Source organism: Pimephales promelas, chromosome 23 (genome assembly GCF_988280905.1).
Source record: "Pimephales promelas chromosome 23, fPimPro1.hap1.1, whole genome shotgun sequence".
Classification (NCBI taxonomy): domain Eukaryota; kingdom Metazoa; phylum Chordata; class Actinopteri; order Cypriniformes; family Leuciscidae; genus Pimephales; species Pimephales promelas.
In genome coordinates this window covers 15,682,064-15,698,486 of record NC_142791.1, presented here as the reverse complement: position 1 = coordinate 15,698,486, position 16,423 = coordinate 15,682,064, and the positions used below count along the sequence as shown (strand labels likewise).

Here is a 16,423-nt window from a genome sequence, read left to right as displayed (position 1 = left end):
TAAACTTGATATAACAGTAACTTACACACGTCATAAGAAATCCGAACCAGACACAGGACTAAAGATACGTGATAAATACACATCACAACACCCGAGTTCAGCTGGCAAACTAGCTCTTGTGGCAAGCTCGGCAATAAAACATAACGGAAAAAACAACAAGACTAAGAGAAACGACTGTTTTTAGGAAGTCTGCTTAAAGCTCTGGTAATCGAAAGCTATAGACATGTGAGAATTATTGAACTGGTCTTATTATCAACAACGGATGAATGAACAGCACCGTAAAAAATTACATACCACAAGCCAGTGCAGCAACATACAATATAGAAACAACTAGTATACAAATACAAACAAGTTTATAAATAAGAGATTTACTTACAAGTCCATCAACAAGATCGCCAGGTCAGCATCGCAGTTACAATCCAGTGCAGCTTTTAAGCTCGCGCCAACGAGTGAAAGCCCGACCGAGTGGACTCTTGTCCGGTTTCTAGCACGGTCCGATTCTCTTTCCCTGTTTCGAAAGTAGCTTCATACAGTATGATGTTGTTGATGCGTGTGACGTCGTTGCCGTAAACCATTTCGTGATTCTCACGCGCTGTGTCAGGGGCGCCACTCTCAAACTTGCATGGCTGGTTTTTCCGGCGGCGTCCCCCCCAAGCTTTCCTACCAGGATGATTCGCCCTACTATGACTTTGTTAACCACCAAAACGACTTTGAAGCTGTTATATTAAGGTACAGATCTTGCATAGAGTGCCTTTAATGAGCACATATATTTTTGAAAGAACTAAGTGTTTTTAGCTAAGAATAAACTAAAAGAGTTACACAGTGTAGTTTAAGGACGATTTTGTAAACAATTTTTGGTATTGTGTTGAGTCTCTTTTTGATGTCCAATGTAAAACCATTTGAGAAATGCACCACATTCAATGACGGACATGAACAAAAAGATTGACAAGTTCTGCTCATTGTGAAATGGTCACATTTAATGAACAACTTCTCATTTTATATACATCTATAAAAAGAACCCAGATACAGGTTACAAGAATCTAAAGCTAATACATACATTATTAAATAATAAACTTTTTCTCATGTTAAAGATACATATCATAGTTTACAAAATATGATCAAGGAGAATTAAGCAATTATGGTTTGAAAAAAACAAAAACAAAAAAACAAACCACAAACAAATAAACAACAAAAAAAATTCTAAGGTTCTAAAATTATATTTTGTTCAATGATAACCAAAAACAAAGTGAAACAATTGTCCTTGAAGAAGGTAGTATTAAACTGTGATACTGACTAGAAAAGTCTGCTAAAAACAGATGGCGAAAGGCAAAGAGTCAAAAAATGAAAATATGGTTCCGAATGGTGCCATATTTGCAGATGGTCTGACACGACACATTGTTCTTCCTGTTACAAAAGGTGGTCCAGAACAGTCCAAACCAATTTGTTATTTACAGTTTCAACTTCTCTGTGTTCACGGGCCAAAAGTAAAAATAAAAAAAATACTAAGAGGAAAACAAAAGGAATACAACTGATATCAAATTATGACCTTCAAAATGAATGTGTTACTCCTCAGTCTTTGAAGCTTGGGAAGGATTTTGTACTGCCAGTTCCAATTCCTTACAGACACAGGTTTGGGGAAACTAGGGATCATGGGGGAAAAAAGAAAAACAGTCCAAGTCTTTGGCATGATGAGTTAGCTGTATGTCGTGGAAATCAATGTTACACAAAATGAGCTTTTTCAGTCCTCGGAACAGTTTGAAAGATCGAAATGGGTGGAAAAAAAATCTTGTAGACAAACAAAGATGAGGTGAATTAATTTTGCTTGTGTTGTTCTTGTGCTGCCAGGCAGGTGAGTCTCGTGTCCCCAAATCTTTTGCTCCCCTGGGGTTCGGGTCCTGTGTCTGCGTCTGGTCTGCCATCAGCTGTCATCGCCAGAGATGTTGAAATGCTTTATTGTTCTTTTTGTCTTCCTTTTATAATGGTCAGCATTTATTAATCTTTCTAGGTCTTTTTTCTTTCGTGAGAAAAAGAACTTGAATTAAATTATCAATGCACGATATCTATTAACATGTGCAAAATAGAAATAGAAGACTCCTCATTTTTTTCCACAGGAATGAAGCTTACACATCTGAAAACAAAGAAAAGAAAATATGTGTTAGATAAGTATTTGTCATCTCATTCACTTAAGGGCCAAGATACGAGTGTGTGTGTGTGTGTGTGTGTGTGTGTGTCAAACCAAAAATTATTCAGACACCAGATATTGTTGATATTTTTTTTTACAACTGCATGCAGGACACTATAGTTAATTAACCCCTTGACTGTCACCGTCCCACAGGACGCTTGCCATTATATTTTTAAAACAATAATATCTAAGAAAAGATCTTAAGTAGTATTGACAAACTATATCTCATTTGAAAGCTTAATCTCTAGTTTCCATATTTGGTGATTACAGAGGAGCCATAATTTATCAATTTATCAATTTGCAACAAGAATATTTTCATACTCCTAAGGCGTGTTCAGACCTTTATTTTGAAATTGTGATGAACATGAAAAATCATGAAAAAAGGAAGAAACCTCTGTTTGTTTTCATGCCAAGAGTTCAAAAGATTGCATCCATTCAATTATGTTAGAAAAAAAGGTCTGAAAATGTTTTAAATATAAACAAAAAATAATAAATTCACCATTTGTGATGTGGTAGCGAGCTATTATGCACAGACGTGTTCTTTGTATGTGTTTCTTAGAGGTTGAATTCATATCAAAATCTGACAAACTTCTCATACTACTTCTGAATAGGATCTCTACTTCATAAATTGTATGTAAATTGTGGAAATAATGGTTCAGATCACTCAAAACTAGGGATGAGTACCGAAACCCGGTATTAAACGGGCCCCGGTACTGAATTTTGAAAGACCGCTGTATCGATAAGCTCGGACGTTATCGGTTCTGCTGTCGGTACTGGAGAAATTAAGTAAATACACGTAAGTTGGGCTACTATTTATTATTCCTATAAAGAAGTTATCTTGAACATGTTTCGCCAGCCATTTCTATATATAAGCTATATTTTAATTAAACCATAGTCTGTGATGCAAATTTGCAATTCGCAGTTCAGAAGAGAGAGAGAGAAGAGAGAGAGCGATCTCTCACGCAAAGCCACAGCACGCGCAACACGACAGTGAATGCTTAATGATGAGTGACAATGAGGACAGAACTAACATTCAACGTGGTTACACTTTAGATCTGGGATATTATTCTAATATATTTTGTATTTTGGCTTCCAAAGATTATAAAAAGAAGATATTTGAGATTAAACCGTTAAAAAAACAAGACGATCTGTCCGGCTTAACTTCCTTTACTTCACAGCACTGCGGAGCGCTGTCAGTTCTTCCTAAAACCCAAACGTAACCGTCAGAATCAGCAACATCAGCGATTGTTGCAAAATGCTGTCTTCTACTGTTGCAAGATCAAAAAATGGCTATTAAAAACACAAAAACCTGCGCAAGAGACGCTGTTCACAAGGCGGTGCACGCTCCGAAAGGGACTGCCTATACTTGGGCTCGTGCGTCCTTAACTATCAAATATACATAAAAATGTCAAAATGACCAGCTCTGAGATTAACTTAAACACAGTTTATTCACTTAAACACAATTATGTCTTAAATGGACGTAAATAATAGGGAGAAAATGATGGTGCATCAGTCCCCATTAGATCTGCAATCGGTCTTAAAGGGGCAGCAGTCTAATAGCCTAAACCTGCTGACGATTCAGACATTAATGCAAATCAAACAACAAAAGCCAGAGAAAATCACTCACAGCTTTTGAATGAGTAACTTTAGATTTAATAAGCATTATTCTATCTATGATAAACTATACAGTGCTATTTTATATTTGAGTTTCTTTTCAGATAGAAACAATTACCTGAAAAGATGTTAGTACACCTTCATGAAATTAAAGCACTTTGTGTATAATTTGTATCTTTGATTAATTGTATTCTTGTGTTTGTACTTGTTTTTTTCTTATGCATCCTTTTTGTATAAACAAAAAAAGCCTGCACACTGCTGCATAACAAAAATATATTTTTCTTTGTTTTGCTTTTTCTATTTTACATTTCAAAGTATAAAGTTTAATTATGTTCTTAATTCTTAAAAAAAAAAAAACCACCAAAAAGAACCGATAAGAATACCGTTAAAGTACCGGATCGATAAGCGGTATCGGTAAGAGTAGTAATACCGATAAAACCTTAACGATACCCATCCCTACTCAAAACACATATGGAAATGGAGATGGGCAGTAATGGAGTCTGGTTGTGCTCTAGTGAAAAAGTGTGGTACTGCGCCCAAACAAAATCTTACTGAAAGCTATTTTTTTTTGAGATATCAATCTTAAATTTTAAACATCTTGTTCAGATTTTTGGCTTTGATTTTTCTGCAGGTTTGGAGTAGTCCAGGTTTTGAAAATATATATTTTATATAAAACATGGATAATTATTTTTTTTACATTGTACATTTCCATAAACTCAAACTACTATAACTTTACTATATTAAAAGTGTGAAATGTGCATTTCCAACCCGATCTCACGACCAAGTCGTACGAATTCGACGAATGATTAAAAAGGGGCTAATTCGTACGAATTCATATGACCTCACTCGTACGAATTACGATTTTGCTAAATCGTACATATTTTACGAATTTGCCAATTCGTATGAATTCGTACAAATGACCTACCCCTTACCCCGCCCCCAAACCTACCCATCACGTGGGTTTAGACAAATCGTACGAATTCGTACGAGTGAGGTCGTACGAATTAATACGAATTCGACACTTTTTAATCATTCGTCGAATTCGTACAAATTGGTCGTGAGATAGGCCGTGAGATGTCTATTCAAAAAAAAAAGGGGGGGGGGGGGAGTTAACAGGGTAAAAGTAAGTGAGGACAGCAAACTAAAGAAAACTGTGACATATTATATCCAGAAATTATTCACACAGTGAACTACCAGTAAAATTTAGAAAAATTTGGGACTAAAAATGATTCAGACTTAGGCTACGTTCACACTGCAGAGCTTAATGCTCAATTCCGATTTTTTGAAAAAATTCGATTTTTTTGCAAGGCCGTTCACATTTCCAATTAAATGCGACCTTTTTTGATCTCCTGTGTGAACGTGAACTGACCCAGAAGTGACCCACATGCGCAGAAGAGTAATCAACGGTCAACGACGTCAGTTGTTGTTTGCGGAATAGTTCTTTTTTTTCATATGTTGCGAGTTTTTGTTTTATTATTATTATTGCCACAGCCCATATACAAACACAGACAACAATTATTTTATCGACGGGCAGTTTGCACATAAATGTAAGATTTTTCCGATCCTCGCCGACCTCGTCATAAAACCCGTTTAATTGATAGTGCGCGTCCGCGGCGCTCCTTGCTTTGTCACCGGCGGCCGCGGTGCGACAATGGTGGCTGGTGTTGCCAGATTGGGTGGTTATTCGCTACATTTTAAGGCATGTTTACATGTGTTTTAGCCAGGTTTTAGACCACATACCCAAGGGGCCTGGGTCGCATATGAAAAGATCGGATCTGTGTCGTTCAGACTGTCATGAAAAAATCAGATACAGGTCGCATAGGGGCAAAAAAATCGGAATTAGGTCGTTTCAGTCTGCAGTGTGAACGTAGCCTTATTGACTTTGTAATTGGTTAACCTTAAATTTAACAGCTATTCAACCTAATTCATTTGTGAGACAGTCAAACAGAAAGATGGCCAAAACCAATGAAATATCAACTGATTTGATAACTCTGAGCTCTTGTCATATTTCATTACACTTTTCTAAACTATAGCGAATAAACTGGGATTCTGACTGCATGTATGTTTATAACCCAAAATCAATATAGTGAACTCCTTAACCGAATTTAAAAACATTCCCCAACTGAGCACTTCTATACAGCAGTCGGCCTACTACAGCATAAATTACCGACACACTATTGCAAATGAGAACAAACAGGGGCCAATGAGAGCAATATCTAAATGGCTCCCACTTCATGCCAGTGGGAAGTTATAATTGGTGAGCAGCCACCCATGATGTTGCCTTTAATTTTGTCTTGGCTTATTACAGACTGACCAATTAAATCTTGCACAGAATGGCTCAGTGTGCAGGTATAAGGCGAAGGTATTTGCACGTACGTGGCCGTCTCGGGAGGGCGAACACATCCTACCCCCCGAAGCACTATCGTACACTTCCTCCTGCCTTCCAGCTCCATGCATGAGCTTGCTTTAATTAGAGATAGGCTTGTTATACTGTGTTGCTGAGTTTGAGATAACAGGCATGCTGTAAACATATGGCCCGAGCGCTAATGAATCTCCGGCTTGTTACTCAGCTATCTCCCCCTGCTTTCTGACTCCTGCCGGGGATCGATGAGGTTTATATGGCTGTAAGCATCAGTAAACGGTCCGTCCCTCAGTTTCTCAGGGGGTTCTGGGTTGATTGTGCTGGTCTAATGAGCCAATCGTCTCTAGTCGCTGTCTTGTATTCTAACCCGCTGTCAACAATCTCTAGTTTTTCCCAGATGAAAGAGGGCTGACCACACTGCAATTGTGTCTAAGAATGTCCTATTTCACATAATTAAAAAAAGGCCCAATAGTGTTTGTTTTGAGAGTGGAACTCAATAGTCTGTTCATTAAGTGTAGTACATATGACTATCGAGAGTGATACAAAATCACGTTATGCAAGGACTGTGTCCATGTGAACGATGTTAAAGCCTGAGTGGACATAAGACCACTACCTCCAAGACTTAAAAACTAGACTAAGACCTAAATCAATACCAGACCCATGAGACCAAGATCAATACCAGACCCTTTAAGACCTAGAACAAAACCAGACCCCTTAATTACCTACATCACTACCACACTACCAATGCCCAGACCAGACCTCCTAAGACCCAGATCAATACCAGAACCACTAAAGTCGAAAGTATACTTCGCGTTCCAGCTGATTGGCGTCATTTTAATCATCAGTACAGTCCTCGTACAACAGCGCATGTGCAAGTGCTCATGGTCAAAGGAGTCTTCTTTAAAAGGCTTGTGCGCTGCGTACGAGACAGGACATAATGCAGGAAACGACGTATACCATCTTAAGGCCAACACCAGACCCCCCTAAACCAATATTGTGACCCAGACAAATACCGTACTGTACCAAGACCCAGATTTATTTCATATCCACTCTGATCCAGACCTAGGTCAAGACCAGACCTTTCAAGAACCACATTGTTTAAATAGCAAATGCTATATGTGCCAAATCCCCTCGTTAAACTAGCAAAGTGGATTGGGACACGACCTAAGTGTGCTTACGCCGTGTGCTTTAGACCATGCGCTTATGGCACTTTTCCACTACTGGTATGGCCCAGTACGGTTTGGCTCGCTTCGCTTTTCCACTGCGTGGTATGACTCGGTTCAGCATGGCACTGCTTGGTTTGCTTTAGCTCAGTTTGCTTTTCCACTGCATTTAGTACCGCTTCAAAGTGGGCGGGATTGTAGTCTGACCGTTATAGTTTATCCACTCCTCTAACACAGTCTCATCCCAAGAAGTCATATAACTGACGTCTTGGGACGTCTTTTGACCATACGTCAATATCCGCCTTTTTAGGGTACCCTTAAACGTCGGTTACATGACGATCCCGGGCCGTCATACAACTGACGTTTTACCTTTAACGTCGGTTAGGTGACGGGGTAGGTTTAGGTCTGGGGTAGGGTTAGGATGAGATGACGTCATCTAACCGACGTTTAAGGGTACCCTAAAAAGGCGAATGTTGACGTATGGTCACAAGACGTCCCAAGACGTCAGTTATATGAAAAAAAGCGCCACAAGTGAGCCGTACCGTACAGTTCGCTAAAATGCGGCTTATAGTAAAGTGGTCGAACAGGCATTCTTCTGAATTCTCCATAATGGTGAAGATACAGCACCAACTAGTGGTGAAGTTAGTAAAACCATTTGTACCTTGGAAATAGACTGGTACTGTTTGAGATCAAGCATTGTTGAGCCATTTTTCACGGGTGAAATCTTGTCATTTCAACTGGAATCCATGCGATGGGGAATTTCACAACGTAAACGATTTCCCCACACAGAATTCGCTAGCGGTTCAAGTTGGTCACGTGGATTCACCATGTTGACAAACAGAAAGCTTCTTGGTTTAAAGTGACTACTAATATACAGATTGATCTCATGAAGTAGCGTGTGTATGCCACGCCAATTCGTACTTCCATTTTTGGCATGCTATCAAGACGCATAATCGCCTTTCAGCGTGTTTATGAACGCCGTTGACTTAACGTTATATAAATACATGACTTACCTCAACCCCGTCCCTAAACCTAACCGTCACTGGGGTTAATGGCATTTATGACTGTTCCCTTACCATCCTAGGTAAAAAAAAAAGATATGACTTACCTCAACCCCGTCCCTAAACCTAACCGTCACTGGGGTTAATGGCATTTATGACTGGAGATTTGACTGCGTGTACAGACACGTGGAATGATGCGGACGTTAATGGCGTAGACATACACGCATACACGCGGATACACGCGGATACACGCGGATAGCTCAAAATGCGTAAACATACACGCCACCTGGCTCGAAAGTGGCGTGTATGTTTACGCAAAAGTCATGATGTCATGTTGTACTATATAACTACACTTTTGACAATGGACCTTTTAATTGCTTGCAACATTTCTCCAACATTTTGTGAGCGCACCTTAAGATTAATTTTATATTTTTCGTCTTGGACATTGACTGATCAGGCCTAGTGCCAGGTTGTTTATTTTATTTTATGTGGTCTATAGAGGTCTCAAGACCTTGATGAACAAAAACAAGACTCCAACTTTGACAATGAGGCGAGTTTCAGTTGCAATATCTCTTTAATAAACTGTGCATTGGCTTCAAATATTAGTTAGTCATTGGTGACAAGTATATTGTCATTATGTATGGTACATAATTAGGAAAAGTGTAGACCATCTGCATGAATAAAGTGGTACTGTAAGCCTCTAATGATTTATAAATGCTTGCACATTATGTTCACACATTGCTCATTGTTAATACATTGGGCATTGTTCAATTGTTTCATTAAAAGCTTGTGATCCTTTTCTCACATATGAACAGGGAATGAGATGTTCATTCTGGAAATAGCATTGCAGTGATGTCACATACCACATGATGGACAGCAGGACGCAGGCCAGGAGCAGGTGGGTTGACCAGAGAAGGGTGGAGCAGGCCGCTGTGGGTTTACCCACTCGCGGTGCGGCCGAAGGCGGACCAGGGGTGGTTTCTGCCAAGGAAAAAGAAAACGGTCACTTTTTAAACAGGAAATGTTTGTATGTCCTTGGTTCAAGTACTATATATTACATGGGTGAATGACTATCTATTCATTTCTTCAAAAATACAATAAAAATGAAGTTCACACATACAATGACTTACATATAATACATTTAAAACATGCCAATTCTATGTATTCCATTTAAAAAAAAAAGTGTGGTGTGAACAACAAAAACACCTTGCAGACCCTCATACTGGAGAAAAAAAACACAAAAACAAAATGAACTGTGACTGGTCACTTTACATATCATTTACATTTACGCATTTTGGCAGATGCCTTTATCCAAAGTGGCTTACATTGCATTTCAAGGAACACATTTACATTCTTATCAGTTCAGGGAATGGAACCCATGACCTTGGCGTTACAAGCGCCAATGCTCTACTATTTCAGTTAGGCGGCCTCTGCTGTTGAATTGGGCCCAATAACTGGACCAGATTTTACAACAAGAGTTAAAAGCCTGGTTACATGAGAGAGTCAACTTAATAAAATAAACTCACAAAACAATAGTGTTAGAACAATATATTCATTTATCCAAACAACTGCTCCACTACCGCTTGAACGTATTCATGTTGTGCAATTGTGAATGTCACAAGTGTAAGTAGATATTAGTTATTGTTTCAATATCGCTTGTTTATTTGTATTATTTGTGCAGTGTGATGATGTGTGAAATGACTCCCTAGAAAACATCTCAGATAAAGTAGAAAGACCTGTCTCGCACAATGACTCTCATTTCAAATTAAGCAAATAAAATGCAGAACTAACATGAGGCAATGGATGAATTATTACAAGGACATTCTCCTTTTTTTACCCAAGAGAAAAGAAAGAAAGCTTTTAGAGAGAGTGTTTTGACACACGGCTCACACAACCAGCATGCATTTCTGCTGACTTTTTGATTCCTTCCTCCGTTCCAAGTATAGTTTATAGAAACCCAATGCCGTCTGCTGGATCAAACCGAGCAGGGCAGCCGTCACTAGATATTACTTCTAATAACAGTCATAAAGTTGTCAGTGCTATTTATAAAACAAAATGTACATAGACTATCTACATTTTAAAACTAAATGTACAAAGACTATCACAAGGGTCTTCAAGACAAAATTCTCTTTGTCCGTCCCAAAATGGCCGCAAATCCTATAAACGTGGAAAAACTAAGACCGGGTCTCAGTTAGTGACACTACTTATGAACAGGCCATACGATTAGACTCCTTGTTTACTTAGGGTTGTCACGATATCTTTTTTGGCCAATGATACAAGTGTAGGGAGGTAGAGAGAGAGTTTGAAACCATAAGTGTACTAAAAGATTTTATGCTGGTCAGGATTCCCTGCTGACTAGGATGTTTAACACTCTGCCTTTTTAATGTGAAATGTCAAACTAACTTTGGGTAGAGTGTGTTTCCTTCATTTGTCATCTCCTTTGACATGTGCGGCAGTAGTAGCTACAGTACACACTGCATAATTGCATATACTGTCTTTAGTCTATTTCAACACTCTCTCATGGGTATTTGTGACTTTTTTACATTTTGAAAAATTGTTTGCTAATTCGTATGGTTTTGATTGTATTTTTTTTTTTACGATTTACATCATGCTGATATACAACATTTCCACCTCGTTATGTAAAAATGTTCCTGTAAGATCGGGTTGTTTATTTTATGACAGATGGTAACCAGTGCTAAGGTGCAATACCGCCACCTACTGTGTTGGAGAGTCAACAAATTGGCGCAGGATTATTTTTGAAATCATTTATGTCGTATTAGTGGTAGGCGAAGTACACAAATCAAGTACTTGAGGAAAGGTACAGATAACTTGATCGAAAATACAACTCCACTAATTGTATATGGTAAAGTAATACATAATAGTAAAGTACGCCCTTTCAATTTTAATTAGGTAAGAAAACAAAACTACTTGATTTTGAATGTAATTGTGTACTGATCAATGGACCGTTTATTTGTTTAGCTATACTTCATACTACAATAAGGAGGATTAGTATTAATCTACAAATAAGTGAACAGTTCATTTTATTACCAAAACTATCGGTGTCTGTGTTAAATTTTTTCACGAAAAAATATTCAGAATAATATTCTTTTATGAAATATAATGGAGTAAAAACTGCCCACCACTCTGTAGTATTAACATATCATCAATATTTCATTCCTTAAATACCACATTCATTGTCAATACGGTATATTGCAACACCTGTAATGTAAACAATGGGATAGCGGCAGAATTCGTGAAATACATTGTACATTTAAAAAAAAAAAAAAACCCTGGGGAGACATGACTGACAAAAAAACAAAAAACTATTACGATGAGGTGGAATTTCAAATCCATTTACCAATATAATCATTTCACGGTAAAACATCATTTCCAGCGAGAAAAAAAAAAGGAAGTTATGATTAAATCCATCAGGTCGTAGCAGACTCCAGACCTAGCAAACCTTTAAAGTGGATTATAGAGCAGTTTTTAAAAGCTTTTTGACTGAGATAAGGAGGCTGAAGGCCAAGTTACAAAGAGAATATCGATGTATCCCATTTTGTTTTCTTTTGGATAACTTGGACTTTGAGGTACGGTTGATTTTGAGTTCATACTGAACAGTATGTGTCCCTCAAGGGGTTTTGCTGGTGTCTGATTAAATATGGCACCTACTTTATTATTTTCATTCATAAACTTAACATAACCTGATGTTAATACATCATTAACCTCAAAGTGCATCAACTATTCATTTGTTGTTAAACCTCTCTGACAGCAGAGGGCAGCGTGACTGTGAGATACAGGGCTACATACACTGTCTCCTCATTATCATTCGCTATTATTGTTTTATGAGTGAACAGAGATCAAAGAGGCAGACAGCACTGTCATCACGGTTAATAGGAGAGTAGTCATTGGGTTGACAGTTCACGCATACCTGGGATAACGTCACTCTCAGTGGTGGATGTTATGGGTTTGGGTTCCTCCATCCAGGGGGTGGCGTGAACCGCCACGCTCCAGTCGCTCCAAGTGCCGATCTCCATGTCCTTGGCCGCCAGTTGGATGATGTACTCTTTCCCCGCGTAAGCATCGGTAATGGTGTGGGATGTGCTGTCGGAGAGCTCCACCTGTCAATCAATAACAAGAGAGCCAATAAGGGATATGGAACTGATGGGAATGATGCATGCTGTTGAGATGATTACATACGAGATGTGTGCGATGTTGAGGTGTTTGTGGTGAAAGAGAGGGGTCTTCCTGTTCGTGGACTTCCACACACCTGAGGACCACCTGTGGACTCTTTGTGTCTGAGGGTAATGAGGTTGAGAGGGTCACTTGACCACAACAGAGGAGGGGGGGCGCAAAGAGACTGGGAAGTCCCGTGCATGTCTTTGAGGAGCGGGGGAATTTGACTAATGCACTGCAGCTGAGGCCTGTGGAGGGAGATGAGTGATGGCAGAGACGGCCCAGCGTCTGTGACTCATCCCGCGCATCCATCACTGGCCTGTCCTGCACTGCCGACGCTCCAGTCTGGAACTCGAAATCATGTGCAGTTGCTCAATCTGTGCTTTTCTCGCTCTTTATCCGTCATACAGCAGGACGTGGGGGAAATTCACCATCAATTCACGAGTTGGAGTTTGAATTAAATTGACCTTGACCCACAAGATGTTCAATTGGAATTACAGGAATATTTAATATAGTCACATAACAGTTAGATTTTCCTGTAAGATCGGGTTGTTTATTTTATGACAGATGGTAACCAGTGCTAAGGTGCAATACCGCCACCTACTGTGTTGGAGAGTCAACAAATTGGCGCAGGACTATTTTTGAAATCATTTATGTCGTATTAGTGGTGGGCGAAGTACACAAATCAAGTACTTGAGGAAAGGTACAGATAACCTGATCAAATATTACTCCACTAATTGTATATCGTAAAGTAATAGTAATAGTAATAGTAAAATAGGCCCTTTCAATTTTAATTGGGTAAGGAAACAAAACTACTTGATTTTGAATGTTGTACACTGACGTACATTTTCTCAACTAATAACACAATGTTTGAATATAAAATGGTTGGCTCTAATCCTTGATTCTGATAAGTTAATAGCAGTGTTTTATTCACGAAACACTCCAACAAATGGTTTTTTGTATCACTACACAACACACCCCCATAGCAACCACTCTTAGCAATGTAAACATATGTTCTCATTGATATTGTTCATTGAAGCTCAAAGTAGAGTATTGTGAGAGATTAAGTAAGCATTTGCAGTAGATATAGCATTTTGTCAGTTGATACAGTCAGAAAATACAGCATTTTCATTTGTCAGTTGCATCTTGGTTCTCTCCCAGATAGCAAACTGACATTGAATCAACGTGGAAACATGACATCGAAACAACATTGATCTGACATTGTTTTGCTCATCTAATTAACATTGAACCAACGTCATACGCGTCATTCTTTCAAAACTAACGGAAAATCAACTTGAAATCAACGTTGTTTCAACGTTATGAAAGCAAACCAATTTTTGATTTTCATTTAGCTTTGAAGAATGCTGCGGTTCAACGTTAATTCGATGAGCAAAATCAACGTTGTTTCGATGTCATGAGAGACGTCGTTTCCACGTTGATTCAATGTCAGTTTGCTGTCTGGGTTGTGTTCTCAACAAGTTCAGTCCTTTCAATATAAAAAAAGTCCAATATTTCCTATAGTTCAATACAGGTTTCCTTGCAGCTCAAACAGTAGAGCAATGGCTTGCAACGCCAAGGTCATGGGTTCGATTCCTAGGCAAAGCATGAACTGATAAGAATGTAAAACTGCAATGTAATTTGCTTTTGGATAAAAGCGTCTGCCAAATGTAAAAAATGTAATAATTGCGTTGTGCCTAACAGTGCCCTTCAGCCATGACTTATTCCCTATATAGCACAGCCTCTTGTACCTTATAGCTTACATATATAATTATTTTGCTACCTCCATTTAAAATCAAATCAAATTCAGGAATTCAATTAAAATGTAACATTCGTTCTCAGTTCAATTCTGACGGGTGCACAGACCTCTCGCAGTCATGCTTAGTAGAAATGAAACAGTGGAATGGAAGAATTACTTGGCCCACAAAGCAAGATCCAACTGCAGCAAAGTGCAACGCATATTTTGGAGTGGAGTGTGTTTGCGTCGAGACTCAGAGAATATCTAATGTGCACCTGAGCTGCTCAGAACAAAGACCAAAAGAGCTTTTTTTTTTCTTCACTGAATTTCCACTAGCAACGTCTGCAAGTCTTTCCATCTAGTGTGCGCTGACAAACACAGCCTCTGTGGCTGTTAGTCTCTGCATTTACATTTTAATTGAACTTTATCTTTCATAATTGGAAAAGAGAGCATTGCTCATTTCCCCAGTGCTCCTCAAAACCCACAAAACAAAAGCTGCATCCTTTTAATTTCAGACTAAACCACGTTCTCTGCGCTTTCCCACAAAGTGGCCACTGAGCACCTGGGCTGTCAAGCGTTTGATTCGATTATTATCAAAATGCAGCGTTTCGTCCATCTATTGTCCTATATTTAGAGTTGAAATAGACCAATATGGCCTTGAATTGCAAATATGTGCTTTTCATTACCAAATTCCCATTCACCTCAACAGTCGCTTTTCCACCATCGGGCCAAACAGTTCTTGCTGCTTAAACCGTTCCATTCCGCGATGATCCGGTTTTGTTTTCCATTGTAGGGCTGATAACGGAGCAACAGTTTTAGCCGTTCGGATCAATGAATCTTTAAAGGGATACTCCACTTTTTTGGGAAGTAGGCTCATTTTACCACTCCCCCAGAGTTAAACAGTTGGGTTTTACCGTTTTCAAATGTATTCAGCCGATTATTTGATATTTGGAAGAATATCAGTAACCAGACAGTTTCTGGTCTCATTGACTTCCATAGTACATTTTTTTCCAAAAATTTAGAAAGCATTTATAGCTGTATTTATGAACTGCTTATTAATGTCTGTTAATGCTTTATGAATGATGAATTAATGGTTTACTCATGCTTAACTAATAATTATTAGCGTGTAGTTATTATAAAGTGTCACCAAATTATATATTAGAACTCAGAACTGATTATAAAGCTTTATAAATGCTTAATAAAGCATTTATAAAATTTTTATTTAAAGGCTTCATAGTGTTACTGTTTAAAATAATCCTCATTACTTACATTCAAAGGCTATTATACATACTTATTATATAAATATTAGAACATTGGGATATGAGCTACAGTCAAATAAGCATGAAAACTCACACCATGATTACTATTCAGCATATTTGAACCCCACTGCAACTACGCTGACATCCTTTGGTATAAAGCACTCATAAGCAATTCCACCTAAGATATAGCAAATAACGGATTTCTACGATTTCTGACTTGCATGTCGGCAAACTGAGCAGCAAATGGATCTGCCAGACTCCCAGCAGTCACTGTTGGCTGATTACTGCCACCATGCTGTGATATTTTCTAAATTCTGCCCACTTCCCTTCATTCGTGCCTCCAGCCCAGCTGTGCTCAAAGCTGACGGTAGTGGAGTGCGGCGCTCACACCTGATGCCTGCTTGACCAAACACCAAAGGCTGTAAACAGCTTCTGTTGATGATATATCAGTGGAAGCATACAAGGCCAAACAGGTGAAAGTAGGATTTTAGACCGTTTTCTTTCAAGAGTGACTTCCAGACACTAGTAATTTAGAGTAGTTGTTTACAGTGTTCAGGATGGAAACTTGGCCCTTCTTGTGTATCTCTCATTCTTTTAAAATCGCTTGTTTGCCATGATTCCGTCAGATATATATTTCCGACTCTTCCGTTGTTGAAATTTGAAACCCTGACCTTGCAGAACCTTTTAGACTGAAACTGGAAGCTGCATTCACAAGTATTTAGTATGCTCTGGTATGTACACTGCAACTGATTGTCTTTTTAATGACATGGAAATGGTCGGACCTTAAATAATGCATACGGGAAGTTATTTGAATAATTTGCTAAAGCTTTACAATAAAATCCAATTACAACAAAACTTTTGATTTTAATAATGTAAATATTGAAATTATTTGCATTAATATGCTTTAGAAGTGTATGCCATTTGCAGTTAAAGG

The 16,423-nt window shown here is 38.5% G+C and overlaps 1 protein-coding gene across 1 annotated transcript in view; it reads right to left on the bottom strand.

Annotated features, from left to right (window-relative positions):
* Positions 1–1,562: 1,562 nt before the first annotated feature.
* cntfr (ciliary neurotrophic factor receptor) overlaps positions 1,563–16,423 on the bottom strand; it is a 196,000-nt gene continuing 181,139 nt past the window's right edge. The window contains exons 7-9 of the mRNA XM_039678155.2: positions 12,251–12,440; positions 9,186–9,303; positions 1,563–2,128 (exon numbers count right to left, since the gene is read on the bottom strand). Coding sequence (XP_039534089.2) covers position 2,128; positions 9,186–9,303; positions 12,251–12,440 — 309 coding nt within the window. The 3' untranslated portion in view covers positions 1,563–2,127. The remainder of the gene's footprint in view (positions 2,129–9,185; positions 9,304–12,250; positions 12,441–16,423) is intronic.